This window comes from Anticarsia gemmatalis, chromosome 23 (assembly GCF_050436995.1).
Source record: "Anticarsia gemmatalis isolate Benzon Research Colony breed Stoneville strain chromosome 23, ilAntGemm2 primary, whole genome shotgun sequence".
NCBI lineage: Eukaryota > Metazoa > Arthropoda > Insecta > Lepidoptera > Erebidae > Anticarsia > Anticarsia gemmatalis.
In genome coordinates this window covers 7,196,741-7,212,934 of record NC_134767.1, presented here as the reverse complement: position 1 = coordinate 7,212,934, position 16,194 = coordinate 7,196,741, and the positions used below count along the sequence as shown (strand labels likewise).

Sequence of the window (16,194 nt, the reverse complement as noted above, 5' to 3'; positions counted from 1 at the left end):
ATTGATAAATTAAGTGGTTGCTATTTAGATTTAGTTGTGGGAATACCGGAATGTTTTAAAGCGAATGTGGTGTTCATTTGTTAGTTTCAAACGTTGATATAATTAAGCACATTTTGCGGTTTGTTCACGCATGAATGATTGTATTTCAAATGTGTATTTGATTTATTGGGTTTTATATGTGTGTAGTCTTTGTGTGTCGTTGAAAGAATTTCTACTATTCATCATTTGGATGTTGTCATAAACACACTATTTATCTCAACGGTCTAAATTGACGTGTAAAGTTAATGCCATCAAAAACATTCTGTAAAAACCTCAAGTCTCGCCGTAAAAAGTTGTGAGATCAATATAATACCAAGTCGATTAATCTATTTAGTCTCTACTTAAAGGACCTTCTGTCTTAAGTTATTACGTATGTTCTTATCATGCCAATTTAAAAAAAACCTTTAAAACATATAGACCGACCTGGCCATCGCATGATTTAATTATTAGTATGTACCTATACACAGCACGACGAGAAAGTAATGCTCCTGAAATGTTAATGGCGAATTTGTGTTTTCTTGCGATGACCAAGTCGATCTATATGTTTTAAAGGTTTTTTTTAAATTGGCATGATAATAACATACGTAATAACTTAAGACAGAAGGTCCTTTAAGTAGAGACTAAATAGATTAATCGACTTGGTATTATATTGATCTCACAACTTTTTACGGCGAGACTTGAGGTTTTTACAGAATGTTTTTGATGGCATCTCACTTCTTTTTGTAGAGCGAACATAAGTCCAATTTGTATGGAAAGACGTTTTTTTTTTCATAATTCAACATATTCTCCTATGGGAATGTTGTTCAGTTTCATGGGCTAAACACCCTTACCCACCCTATACCCCCTCCCGTTATGCCTCATATAGTAGGTACCTATTTATACCTATTTATTTTATTTTCTACAGTAACAATAATTCATTAACTGCAAATGTAACCTTGTAATCTTATACATTTATATAGGATTACAAAGTTATTGTTGCAGTTGGTGTATTTAGAAAACTGGACCGAAATTAGAAAATATTAAATTTTTCCCATGATTAAGACACTAAACCCTTTTTGTATTCTAAATTTTAAGCTTCTAAGTCTGCTAGAAGTACCTTAGACTTTTGATGATCGGTGAGTCAGTGAGTCAGTGAGTCAGTGAGTGACAAAATTCAAAATTTTAACAAGTTGTCATTCTTAAACTACTGGTTCAAATTGATTGAAATTTTAAATATACCGTGTTTATACAATGACTTATTAGTTGCTGAAAATCCAGGCTTCTAGTTTTATCCACAACGAAATTATAGGGGTGTCAAAAATAGCCCGAATTGCTTCGAGAAAAGGATGTTACGGCCGTGCCGCTTTTTTTTTGCTCGACTTGCGGGGGCACTTCCGTGCCCCCAGATCAGTTGGGATATTGACAGATTTTTTCATATATTATGTCACTATATCTAGGTATATAATAATATAATAGGTCTTCCGACATTTATCAGTAAAGCTGTAAGCCGGCTCTTAATGTCCACCTAGACCAATATATCCGTTGTGCATCTTAATATGACGATATTATTATGTTCCCCTCTGCAAATTATCGAAATTCAGATTTCCTCCTTTTTTAACTCCTTAAGGAATATTGACAGTTAATTCCTTAAGGAATACGGTCCGTAAATAAAGGTAAGGTATGTATAAATACAGTTTCTAAAATTATTCGATTCTCTACGTAACATAACTCCGGTCCAACTTCCCCTATGTCCTTTGGGTGTTTCGGGGCGCTTCGGGGTGCATAGCACTTACATCAACGTCAAGTGCTTATAGTAAGTGGATAACGATATTGCCTCTTCAAGTGGGGTGCACAAACTACACTATCATGGGTGATTGGTCGGAAATAATTTTGAGATTGAACTTCAAGGATGTTCAAGTATTTTTATATTTTTGTTGAACAGTAAATTACTTTGTTATGTAGGTTTCTCTCATTAAATGGGTACTGGGGACTTTTTTTCTACTGAGTTTCTTGACTTTTACGGTGTTCTTTGATTGTAATATTTTTCTCGAAACGAATATTCCTCAGGTGTTTTGTGTCAATACAGAACGTCTGTCTCTACACTTTATAGGGCAAAAAATACAGTAACAGGATAGACTACTATTAATACCAGTACCATGAATAAATGCCGATATTAATTAAAAAGCAACAACTTTTAAAGTAATAAATATTTACCTTAATTCAACATGCCCATTCCTCAGCATCAGCGCCAAGTAATCCCCTGACAGGTCATCGTGCTCCCCAGTCAGTAGAAGCACGCCGCGTGCACGTTCAGGACGCACGCGTATACGTACGCGCACTCGTTTGTACGCACCACGCAGCGCGCGTAATGCCAGCCAGGAAGAGCCAGAGAAACGAGGTGTTGATACTTTCGAATCTGTTGAAAAAAATAAGAGATCAGTTTTGGGGATTAAGGTTCGGCCACACCTGTGAGACCTTTTTTTTTAACGTGGCTAATGCATTAAGCGTACACCTTCACCCTGGGTGGAGTGCAGGGTTATGCCACAAATTAGGGATCCCTCACAGAGGCTGCCGAGCCCTTAACTCCACATGCCGATAGGCCGGACACAACCGCCTATCGGCAATCGAGAGGACCAGCTTCGGCCACACCTGCGCGTCAAGAACGTGGGACGCAAAACGGGAGCGTCTACAGCTACTACTACGTCACGGTCGCGTAGTTGTGCAAGGTCCATAGGTAAACACTGGCAGCGTCACCGCGCGTCTGACGCTCCCGCTTCGCAGTCGCTTTGGTCGCTTAGGTTTGGCCGAAGCTTAAATGTGTCGTTGTGATAGACATATGTTTGTTTGAAATCTATTCGTTTAACGATCTGTGATTCAGAAGTTAATCAAAGGATTTATTTAAACTATTGATGAAAGCATGTTAGCTAATTATGTGTGTAATAAAGTGGTTAAAATAAATTTTATATTAAAATTTTTTTTTTTTTTTGGGTAAAATATAAAGATAGACCTTGACTTTCAGACTTGTATCTAAAATATATAGATAAAGGCCTAGTAGCAAGTAATGTACCTTTCGCTGAAACTGTATTGCAATTAAATGTACTATTTGCTGAATTCTGAAATGTTCTTCGTACATCTCTTTATTACGAAATCGCTGCTCATTTGTCCAAAATAAAATATGAAATGAACATTCCACAGATATTATTAATCTCGATGTATTTTAACCACAAATTACTCCGTCGTATGAACTATTTACAGGAACCAATAAAACAACAGCTTTTGTGTCTCAACAAACTTTGATCATTCAAATTACATTTCACTCAATTTCAAATTAATTTTGAATTTGAAAACTGTGATTAATTATAGAAATTGTTATTAAGCCTTCAAAGAAGCTGCCTTTGATTTAGTATCGAGTTTTTTGTTTTCTTGCGGCTTTGGGGAAATGAGGGTATTTTGGGTTTCTGCGAAAACATTTATTTATGGTTGCTCACATTTTTATGTCAAACATGAATGAATTAGTTAACGATCCATATTTATATTATTAAACTGTAGAGTTTGTTGGTTTGTTCGGTTGAACGCGCTTATCTTATGAAGTACTGGTGTTGAAAAATATTTTAGTGTTGGATAGCCTATTTATAGAGGAAGGCTATATATGTAACATTACGCTACGACCATTAGGAGCGGAGTAGCAACGAAAAATGTTACAATATGGAGAAAATTATAAAACATTCTGTCTTATGTGACGCAAGCGAAGTTGCGCGGGTCAGCTCGTTTAAGATAAAGAAGAGAATCACTTGAAATCTATATTAAGACACTATTTGTTTTGTATAGAATTTGAATGATAATTTGATTCATCATAACCTGAAGCATATTATCTCAAGATGAATACAAGTTTAGTGATCATTTCAATATCGCGATTCTATACAGCCGGTACTGTCGAGTATCGAAAGTTTGACATTTAGAGTGTATTGCCTAAATACGCCCATCAGAGGCGCTGATCAGATTTTCAAACACAATTTCACGATGACAAGCCGGTTGTCATTAGTCGATAGAAGTTGTGAATCGAGCTACAGTCGAAAGTCTTCAAAGTATTTGTGCTAGCAAAGCCAGACAAAATGTATGCCAACTGTCGAAATAGACAGTAGTCGGTAAAACAACAGCCTTTGTAGGTTTTTACATGGTTTAACATGATACAAAAGAGCTACTATTTATTTAGCAAAACAAAGCCTACTAAAAACTAGGCTAGGTTTGGTAAAGGTCATTGACCTGTGAACTGACATTTGGAAGCAGTTCAACGACCTCAACGGAAGCTCTCAGAATTTAGAAGGTTATCGTGTAGGCAGGTACAAGACATTTCCATTTGTTATTCTATACGCATATAAAACAATTCAAATCGTCATTGTTTAGTAGTAGGAAAATTTTGGAAAACAGTTTATTGAGTTTTTGAGTAGGTAGTTTTAGCACGTTTAGGTTTTCATCTTGCAGAAGTTAGTGAGGATGATTGTATGTATGTTTGTAACTTTTTTACGCAAAAATTCATGAAACTATTGTCATTGGTACACATAATGTAATACATAACCTAGGTTAACACATGATATTGTTTACCCGCACGGCGAACGAGGTCGCAGGCAGAAGCTAGTCTTGCAATAACTTAAATAATTATTATTGGACTTTTTGTTTGCAATTTCATATTTTACATGAAGGTTTGAAGGTGTAATGAGCACTCAAACAAAATTTTAAACAACATTTAAAAACAAAAAATACAAGTAAAACCTAACCATAAATATAAAAATGTTTCCAAATAAAAGGAAGGCTCGAGATACCGTCGCGTTTCTTCTAAGAATTTCACAAAGTCGTAAGCAACTCGTAGCGGGGCGTTATTTACACAATTTTTATACAAAATTCCTGTACTAGCGAGGGTGTAAGTGTCGCCGGATGCCAATTTCAGTGCGTATTCCAGCCATTCACTCCGGTATTAAAAGAACAACATCCCTTATAAAAGTTTCATTGTTTCTCTTCCTTATCTGCGCCCTTGAACATATTTATTGCGTTAGAATATGAGTTGAGTGTTCTACAGGGTGTTGACGTTTACTCTTGTCTACTTTTTATGTTTTTTGCAGTTTTGTTAAGCGATTGGAGGATCATTACATGGTATATTAGAGGTTTTTTAGCAGTGCATTCTGTGGTTTGCGAGTTATAATAAATTACCTTTCTTCATTCATTAAGTATGATATAGGAATAGATACAGAGTGTAAGTAAAGTGATGCAACGCATTATATACTGACAGCCACTGAAAAATTGGACCACAAATTACCTCTTCTTTGTGTACGAATGATTTAAATTAAATTAAAAAGTCGATAGCTAATCCAAAAGTTAATCTCCTTCCCGTATAAGTTTTGTTCTGCTGAAACTTACGAAACAAAGTTTCTTTTTTGTATATTTGCTTATTTAGAGACTTTGATTACAACGTAAGACGTTAGCCTCATCGTGGCTTGTTCTTAAATACTAACAATTTCGAAGTAAAGTTGAATTTGATTGATGGTTACTTTTACATTTTGGCCTTAATTCGTTTACATTCCACCAGGATCGATTAGCACACAATAATACGTAATGAAGCGCGTCAAATGAAATGAAACAGTTTGAGGAACATGGCGGGGAGTTCCGGGAGGGGGGAGGGAGATATAACTGGGTAAATTACGAAACAATACGTTTTGACATCGCGCTCTACACCCGTCACAGTGTCAGATGACGAGCCTAGCTTAAGTGTCGTACACAAGTGTCTTAGGTAGGGCTGCCACTGGTGAAGAAGAAACTGTTGCATTTACAGATTGAGTCAAAACACAGTATTTTAGTCATAGTGGCTGAATATAATAGAGACTGGTGAAATGACTGGACTAATGGAATTTTAAAAATATTATTATTATAATACAGGTTGAAGTCCCCAACCCGCACTTGGCGAGCGTGGTGGACTCAAGGCCTAACCCCTTCCTCATTACGGGAGGAGTCCATTGCCCAGCAGTGGGACAGTAATAGGTTAAATTTATTTTATTATTTACAGGTTGAAAGTTTTCTGTTTATAAGCCAAATTATAAAGAAAGTGTTTTTGAAATTTCCTACTGTTGGGGTCAATTAAACAAAATATTTTGTTTAACTTAGAGGGGCGCTTTCTTTCCGCTGTTTAATTGAACAAGTATGCCATACTATCAAGAAGTTTTGTACGAAATACTAAAAAGCGTCTAAGAGTATGCGAAGTAAAACAAATTATTGAGAATTTGACATAACTTCCACATAATTTTTACCGTACTAATTTCACAGAAAAATCGTGCCTAACCTAGTTTGCTGCTTTGTCCAGCATATCAAGCCTAACTGGTTACGAAATTACTATTCCACGTCGCAATTTTGTTCCGTATACATTTTAAAACGCACTAATATACGTCGTACAGCCCTGTTGTACACAGACAAACGCTTTGTGCAAACACAACTCTCTGGCGTGGATTTACATGATCTGTTTGTTCGCTGTGTGCGGGATTAACCGTGAATATTAATATATTTCTACTGCTACGTGAAGTTATGATGGAAGGCAATCGTATGTAATTTTGAAGAATGAAAGGTTATTTAGGATTCTGACTACCTCCTTGGCGTCGTTTAGGTCACCACGCTGCTACCATTTTTTTTATTTTTTTATTTTTTTTTTGTATGTTTGTAATAGTCCCCGCGACACAAGACCAATTCTTAGTGCGGGAGTTGTCTTTTAAAGAAAAAAAAAAGCATGACATTTTTCTGTGTTTGAAACTTACATGTATTTGTATGAGGGAAGAGTATGATCTCTTTAGATGATTTGGTTGTGAATGAAATAAGGGGGGTGTATAGTGGTAGTGTATCATACATGTTAACAACATAAAATTATTCCCTTTTACCATGAGACGGGCAGATACCAAAAATATGGGGCGGAGGATATGGTATAGAAAAAAACTATTTTAATCTCGTATGCGACTTGAATTAAGCGATGATATACAAGCGAGATAAAACTTTCACTCTGAAACGACACACAAATTGGTGCTGTCTGTATAAAATAAGGACAAAAAACACGCATAGAATTAAACAAACACTCCAGAAACATCGATCAAACAAAAGAACCGGAATATTCTATTTCAAACAACGTATACCTACCGACATTTTACAAACAAAAGATATACATCGACGCGTAACCATTGACCCCGTTAATAGATTCCGAACGAACAGGAATTGGAATAAAAACAGCGAGGCTACAAATTCACGCGAATGTGGAAACTTCGAGAGTGTTCATACTGAAGTTTGTTACAGAGTAAAACCATATTACAAACGAGATGAACGTTTAAGAGGTTAGCTATAAATAAATGGAGATGTAGGGTTACTGCTGAATTTACAAAGAATTTTAACAATATACAAGGTTCTTTTTCAAAATCCGATAATAATATGACAATGGTTACGTTTTATGACTACATATTTTGTAGTTTTTCAGTGAAAGTTCTAAGCTTACACCTCCTACACAAGTTAGTTCTAACCCAAGTTGTAAGTGTATTTGAAAAATATCGTGCCTTAAAATATTGCAACAATTCTTAAGGGCATGCAATGTGCCTAACCTTCTCTTGGCCAACGTGACTCAGAGCCTTAACCCCTCCCTCGTGCGGGCGGAGACCATTTGGCCCAGCTGTGGTATAGCAATAGGTTTAAAAGTTGTAAATTTTGTGTTACAGAACACTTAAGAGACAATATAAAGTACCACAAAACTGGATCGACTATTAGCACCAGTTGATCACGTAAATGTCCACTTTGTGTGGTAATTAGAAGCTTGACGCACGGTGTGACGATAGCCGCCTAAATAGCACCCTAATCAATAGCTTCACTAAGCCTAACTTAACTGGATCACCAGTTGTATTATTGACATTTGTTTGCGAATTCGTTCGCGTAAAAAGATATCAAATACGGTGTACATCAATGACTTTGACAACACTTTTTCCCAGAGAAAAACAATACTATGTGATAACTCATTTATTAAAGTTATTGTGTAACCTAATTTGTACATAATATTATGAGACAGGCAGATACTAAATAAAAACGTTAAACGTTAAACTAAACGTTAACCTAATTTGGTTTAAATCCGTTCAGTAGTTATTGAGTGAAAGAGTAACAGACATACATCTATGCTCTCAAACTTCCGCGTTTATAGTATCAGAATGTTTATGAGAAAAGTCTAGTTACGAGTATTTATTCTGAGCTTGGTAGTAAATTTATCTATTGAAGTATGTATTTAGACGTATATTTTTAAGTAGTGTGTTACCCAGTTATCTGATTAATATAGTAATAGAAGCTCTGCTTAGTTTAGAATCAGATGACCGTATGTGTGGTCCAATCATATCTATTTAAAAGCCTTAAAAGATTTAAAACAAAAAAACTGTTGCGCACCAACCCTACCTACTGTAACGCGCCGGGAAATTGAGTAATATCGTCGTAGGCTCCCGAGCGAGATGAGACCTCTTAATTATGACAAAGACACGCCACGTTTACAATAAAACCACTCTCGGAAACCGTTTGTCACGGGCTCATGGCCTCAGACTCCCGGCCCTTCAGACGACATGCCTCATGCACATGGAGGTTATGACGCGGAAGTGGGGCAAAAATCGCAGGTCAGAACTTAATTAGAGTCTTTGTACTGGTGCTTTACAACACTCGTGCTTGAATGGAGGTTGTGAATAATTAGGTATTGTTTTATTTTTACTGAAGAAAGGCCATTTTTTGGCAATAGTACTTCCGATTTACATTAGTATAGCATAAAGGAAAACTCAATTATATAAAGTATTGCTCTTATCTCTCTGCACCATACGAAAGCTGCAAAACCCGATTCTGCTTATGTGCTTCAGTTAAATACAAATATTGAAGTTTATTTTGAAATATATTTTCGAGTATCAATCACACAATTCAAAGCTACGTTTATTTTCCGTAAAATATTTCGTCACGCTGTTTTCCACATGTGTAGGCAGAGACCAAAGAACGCCACTTGTCTATAAAATATTGTAGAAAAGAAAATTATTTAACTTTCAAGGAATTAATAATTAAAACGAGAGCTCAGCAAACAGTACTTATTTGACATTTCGCGATAAACGCTTTAAATCTTACCGATGAAGACTGCAAAGGTCAGCACTCGCTTCAAACCGTATCAGATTAAACCGAAACCGTCAATCCACATGAGAAATCTCGAGACGAGAATCTTCACAATTTTATATTACTTTTACATCATGTAAGTCTATTAGATCCGGGCAAAGTCTTTTCGCAGTATAGTATGTATGAACTTGTAATAAAATCTTTTCTCTACACAAAAAAGCTCGATATTTGGGTGCCTCACGAACCTAGAAATCTTAATTGACAACAACCGGGACCGACTTTTTCCGTGCCCTCCAAAGGCCGGAGACGCCCAGTTCAAATACCACCATGCGGTCACCCATCTATGGAATGACCGTGCCAAGGTTTGCTTAACCCACAGATCGTTTACCGACCGGTGAGTGCAACTGGCTACGGGCGTCTCTATGAACCGTGTTGTGATTTGTGATTCTTGAAGCCAAAGAGATTTTATTACAAGTTCATACATACTATAATGCGAAAAGACTTTTTCCCCGACCTAATATTTACCTGCGGAAAAGATCAAGGAGGCCCTTCCTCAAGGATTAAGGGGTAAAAACCGCATGAAAAGCTCCACCGGTGCTTGAGATTAACACGGAAGTACATTGGACAGATACGAGTAGGTGTCTCGGTACGTGAAGGCTTTTCTAAGTCGTGTTGAACACAAAGAACGTTGGAGATAAAGGTCGAATTATCGCTTAGGAAATTAAATGTTTCAGGCTTGGGAACTTTCTTAAGAATTGAGATGAAATGTTGCTGAAATTTTGGGTAACGATTTTCTTTTAAAAAAGATCAGGAAGGCCCTTTTTCAGTAATCTTGGCTTTGGATTGCAATTGAATTGTCTCAATTTATTTTATTGAATTCAGTGAATTCCAGTGTTTGTCCAAGATCGTAAAGGACGGAAGGAATGTTTGGAACGGAAGCATGAGACCAAATATATTCGACAACTTAGAGAGATTTGCCATGTATTATTCTATCTATCCATATGTGTTATCATAAGTCATAATAGGATGTATTTTCCAAATGAAAATGCTGTATCAAACAAAACACTATCGATTTCATAAATTTATGGGTCACTGATGTTCTTAATTCTGAATTTTGTATACCTTTGCAAGCCTGTAAGCCTACTTACATACACGGCTCTCTACTAAAGTATTGGACCATAGTTATAAAAACAACTGACAATCCTGTCAACACCACCATAATAAGTTACTGTAGTAGTAAATAATGCATGCATAACTTTATCATTTCAGTCACCAAGAGATTGAGTTTTGATCCGACTACCGATAAAGAGTAATAGCTCTTTTAATGCGATTTTCTTTCCAATATCAGAATCTGGATTAACTACTTTACCCTCCGGTTATGTCTCCCTAAACGTATTTAATGTAAAAGCATGTGCTGCTTCCGTATCGATTTGAAAAAATACGCTTAAAACGAAAGCAACTGAAATAAGTTGAGGGGTGAATATTAAAACATCCAAGTATTAAAATAAATAAATTTTTGAACCACGTGTTTCAATCGGTATGTATTTAAAGGCCTTCTGTGAATGTTAATATTTCACTGAATCTAGTAATAATAAAAAATAAAATATTCTTACTTAGACGATATCATAATGGTATCATGTGATTAAATAACTCATGTTGGAGAATTTTTGACAAGTTTATTCTGATGTTATATTAATATCGTACTTTACATAATTTCTTTCATAGTCTTATTACATTTTAGCTTCACAAAATAGTCTGCAAAAGAAACACAATTTTACAAAACTGTGATACAAAATACACGCTCCAAAAACCCTTACTCTCTTTCTCGTTCTCCCCAAAATTCCTACAAAATGATACAGAATGAAGTAAGAAAATCAATCGTAATGTAACCATAGCGGGTTTTCGGATAAATTCAGTGATCTTGAGCAATATTGCCGTCCCCACCTGTATGTCCACGGCCGTACATCACGCACCCTCGATATTACATAACTAGCAGACCCGCGCAACGTCGCTTGCGTCACATAAGAGAGATTGGGTCAAAATTTTCCCCGTTTTTATAACATTTTTTACTGGTACTCTGTTCCTATTTGTCGTAGCGTGATGATATAAAGCTTATAGCCTTTCTCGAAAAAAAGGCTATCTAACACTGAAATATTTTTTCAAATCGGACCAGTAGTTCCTGAGATTAGCGCGTTCAAACAAACAAACTCTTCAGCTTTATAATATTAGTAGAGATATAATTCAAGCCGCTTGCATTCTTTGAGAGATGTCGATTAAAGGACCCCCGCAGGGGATGGTAATCGAAAAATCGGGGTCGCAGTGGGGAGGAAACTTGTGATTTCTAAACTTGCGCAGGTATTCGGTTTCAATCTAAAAGGGAATTGTTTTGTATTGTAAGGTTTAGAAAATTCGTAAAAGAAGATACGTAAGAAGGATATTTTCGAGAATTGTGTTTTTGTAATTGAAATTGGTATAGACTTATGCCCGGTCTTACCACTCCTAAATATCTTTCAGATAATTTATGAGATGTCATTTGCTTTCATACATTTTCTCAGCAATTTTGACAGTTGTTTTCAGAAGTTTGACGTCACTTAGCAGACTTAGCAGATGGGTTATCTGACATTCATTTAAACCCTGAAACTGGCCCTGTATTTATCAAATGTACGATTTTTAGCTAAATCTACCGATCTAGTGCGATAAAAACTTCGCGACTTTTTAAAGGATACCCATTGCTCTAATAATTTTGTAATAATACACTCAATACTTTAATTTAGCGCAACATCACAAAGACAATCTTTTATCGAAATTTAACCAAGGTTATAACTCATTCAGACATTCTTCATTTTCCATTCAAGGTTACATACAAAAACAAAATCGAACTCAAAAAACAACGGATCCGCTGCCTCGATTAATTTCAGGGGTGTATTCTACATAATCGGATGAGAGGCCCCCAACCCTGTGGAACTCAATAACAACTGTCAAGGATAAGTTAGAGAAGTCGGCGGAAGTGGCCCGCTGGTAATGGCGGCCGCCACTTCCGGTCAACACAACTCCATGTTAAATCAATTTTGTACGAATTGACTGGAGAGGAACTGGGTAGTTTTGGGTTTTTTGAGGGTCGTTTTTTTTTGGTGAAATTATTATTTAGAGTAAGAATACAGTTAGCAAAATTAAACTAACAAAAAATATAAACGAGAGTACGGCCCGGGTACTGTGTTTATATTAGTAAATACTCTCTACTAAAGATTGACAGAAATTTATCAACATATCACGCAAGTGAGGCTATAGGGATAATTGAAAAAATGGACAGTACAGGCTAACACAAAAAGAAATCCACATATTTGTCACGAAATATTTAGATAAAAGTTCTATATCAACCTAAGAACACATCATCAATTGCGCGTAAACAAAAAGCACAAATACTAAAAAACGTAGGCACCAAATAGCAGATAAAGAATTTGTTCAACTATTTGTAGGTAACGCAAATATTTGTCCCAAATTACGATCAGCACGGTTCATTCCGTCGTCATATTTGTCGTGCCGGTACCAAGAGAAGTTCGCTCGTGAGGGATTCATGGGTACATAGGTGTACATCGATCGATACGTACTGACAGTTGAACAATGTTCGCTTTATCGACGATCCATGTATAGTGTAGTAGAACTACACGAGATACGCACCTGAGCGTTTCGGATTGCTTGGTAAGCGGGAATTAGAGGCTCAATGGTTTAGGGTGTAATGAGGGGGCGTGTAATGCAATTGTCGGTATTATTGTACTAGATGTTACCGGGATTAATGCTTAAACAAAATCCTTTGTGTCGTAATCAAATAGGTGTTCTAGGTCTGTTTGCAGTTTAAGATTATAATTTGTTGGTTAGTTAGATAAAAATGTCCGCGACACAATATAACACAGGTGACAACTGTTTTAAATTATCGATAAATAATACTTCATATAGGTAAACACAGTTTATTTCAGAGGCAGGTTACCTACAAAACTACAGATCCAATTTTGAAAAATCTTGCAACAAAAAAAAGAGCAGGCTTTATAACCTCTAAATTTTTCATATCATATATCATAGTTTAGATATCATAGTTTTCACCATATTATACTGCCATATAATCTCAAAAATATTTCCACAGGCACAAAATCACGAATACATCCAAGTAGGCTAGTAAAATACCTATAAATATACATACCAGGTTTGCAAGTATTAGCGTTGCCACACGAACACCGTTCCCCGGCGCAAGTTTCACAGTCGCAAGTTTCTACAGCGGCCGTCCATGGAGGGGACGCCGTCGCTCCCGGTACCTGACAAACATACCAATATTATAACCACAGTCTTTACTAATACTACATGTTGCTATTTATTTGTGCGTTTCCTTATTATTTATCTTCTGTTACTAAGGCCTTTGGTACGCAGCACTACAAAAATATATCGATTCCCGAAAATTTTCGTCATACGAGCTTAATTCACTTCCAAGATTTTTTAAAAACTCTTAGGCATAAAATTTCTCAACAGGTTTCGTTTTTGCGTGTACTTATGAAATACCTAAAGTGTATGAAGGAGCTATAAGTTTTAATCTTTACTCATTTAATTACGAAACTTAACTGTCTACCAGCAACTCTTTCAAGGTTAAACTCCTGAACTCAAAATCAAAGCACAGCTACAGGGGCCGTTTTTAACTACAGTTAATTGTTCTCCAACTTAAAATTTAAATAATTATTGGTGCAGAAGTATGTAAACATTTCAATGCAAAATGATACAATCATCTTCGGAGGGCACGTAAAAAGTCGGTCCCGGTTGTTATCAATAAGATAACAGTCGTTAAGCCATGTCAAAGGCCTTCGGGCGGCTTGAACAACTTTGACACTAGGTTGACCACTGACCATACGACGAATGAATGAATGAATTATTTGTTAGAAATAAGTAGTATATTATTTCACTAGTTTATATTGGAATGTTAGAGGCGAATAATATTTATTTAGGCTTTGATTTACAAGAGTTTTAGTGCAAATATTTAAATGTTTAAATCCCGATATACACCATAACGTAAATGAGAATCGTTACTAAGGAAACATACCTATTCCTTAATAAGTAATAGTAAGTACAGCTTAGTCTCCAGCTATGATAAGTCCAACGAGTAAGTAGAGAGCCTTGTATGCTAAAGTCGTGGTATAAAATGCAGAATTTAGAACTTCAGTGACCCGCAGACTTATACAGTTGACTGTGGTATGTAAGATACAGCTACTTTCGTATTTTGTTTAGAGACAACTCTCGCACGAAAAAATTTAAATATCGGAGACAAGGGAAAGCACAGAACGGTGAATTATAATCCAAATCAATCGTAGACACCAAGGCTCTCTAACAAGTTGACAGACAATACAAGTACGATTATCGTTTTAACGATAATACCTAAAGCCTACTTAGATATAATCTATCAGATCCTCTCTTTAGACGGCTTCCTTTTATGACAATTAAATAGGTCGACTACAAGAAACACAAAAGCAATAGAAAATTGCCAACTTACTTTCTGTTCTAAACTAGGGCCCAGCGTCGTAACCTTCTGACTTGCTTCCGCGTACCCATCTTTCACTTCATCAGCTATAATATCCAGATCAATTTTACTAACACCATCCTCTATTAAACTTTTCAAACCATCCACTCTTTTAAACTTCTCACCGGTGTACGTGTAGTTCGGTGTTTTATGTTCTATTGGCAGTGTAGTTGTAAGTCTTTTAACTTCGTCGATATGTTTTAAACTTACAGTAGGTTTACTAATTCTATTGGACGGTGCTATTTCTAGTTCTGCTGAAAATGAGACGTCTTTTTGGTAGAGGACATCCTCTTCGGCGTCTGCTGTGTCTGTTGATCTTGTTGCGTTTAACTCTGTGGAAGGAGAAATATGGTTAGATGACTACACAAACAATATGATATGCTACAAATAGGGATAAAATTGCAACAAAATCTCTATCAAAAATAAATAACACATGGTTTTTCCACCTGCTTGGCAAGTCTCCTCCGTAAAGGAGAGGTTAGGCCTTGAAACCACGCCAGCCAAGAGCGGGTTGAGGTTGTAATTAATCGGGCGTAAAATTCAGACCCTAAAACAAACTATGAATTTCAAAAGAAAGTAGGTATTTTTATGCAGTGTAAATCGATATTACTATGTTAAGTGTAGATGTTCTGATAGCAGCTACCAAAAGCTATCCTAGCATCAAATTTTTGTACCGCAAAATTCATTCCTAGTTTTTTCTTTTTATATAAATATTTCGTCCGAACATTGTCTTCTTTTGTCCCTGTCAATTATGTTACAGAAAGCAGGTGCGACCCGTAATCTCTATATCGTCCACCCTGCCCTTTGACCAAAGCTCCATTTTTCCGAGCCCCGATTCTGATTAATCTTATAGACTAGTTCTTGCCCGGTGTGATTTGATTTGTCAGTGAGAGATTATACCGCTCCCTCGGGCATTATTTCTTCAATATAAGTATACTATATTGCCCTGTCTGGCCTTGTAAATAAGGCTGTTATTTGCGTGTAATTGATGTCAGAACTACGGAATCAATTGGATGAAAGATGAAACGTTTCTGGTAAATAACATTGGATACTTTAGAGTTATTTACTAGCAAAATATGTTATAGAAGAAATAGACGGTATAAAATTGACGGAGAAGAACGTTAATTTAGTTTTGTTACTAATTCAAAAATACGAAAGTTGATGCAATGAGATTAAAAATCACAAAAATAATGCATGGCAACTAAAAGCTTACAATTGTTTGACGAGTAAACTAAACCTATGAACTTCATAAATGATTTCCATTGGGAAATTTTTCAAAACGACGATAATACATACATTGCCGTAAAAAGTTCAAAATGATACATTACAGGCGATAAAAATGCAGCAAAAGAACTCAATCAAACCACTCCAATAAGTATTATAACAAAGTTCCGTGACCAAAGAGACTTCTAGAAACTATTTCTAAAGAACCGACACTATAATTATATCACCAAGAATATCCTTTAATGATCAATAAACCCAGG

At 36.0% G+C, this 16,194-nt stretch overlaps 1 protein-coding gene across 1 annotated transcript in view; it reads right to left on the bottom strand.

The window, feature by feature from the left end:
- The window catches only part of SP2353 (EGF like, fibronectin type III and laminin G domains protein pikachurin), a 198,208-nt gene that overhangs the window by 48,736 nt on the left and 133,278 nt on the right, over window positions 1–16,194 (bottom strand). Inside the window, exons 4-6 of the mRNA XM_076130043.1 lie at window positions 14,684–15,042; window positions 13,352–13,463; window positions 2,233–2,434 (exon numbers count right to left, since the gene is read on the bottom strand). Of these exons, the coding sequence (XP_075986158.1) occupies window positions 2,233–2,434; window positions 13,352–13,463; window positions 14,684–15,042 (673 nt within the window). The remainder of the gene's footprint in view (window positions 1–2,232; window positions 2,435–13,351; window positions 13,464–14,683; window positions 15,043–16,194) is intronic.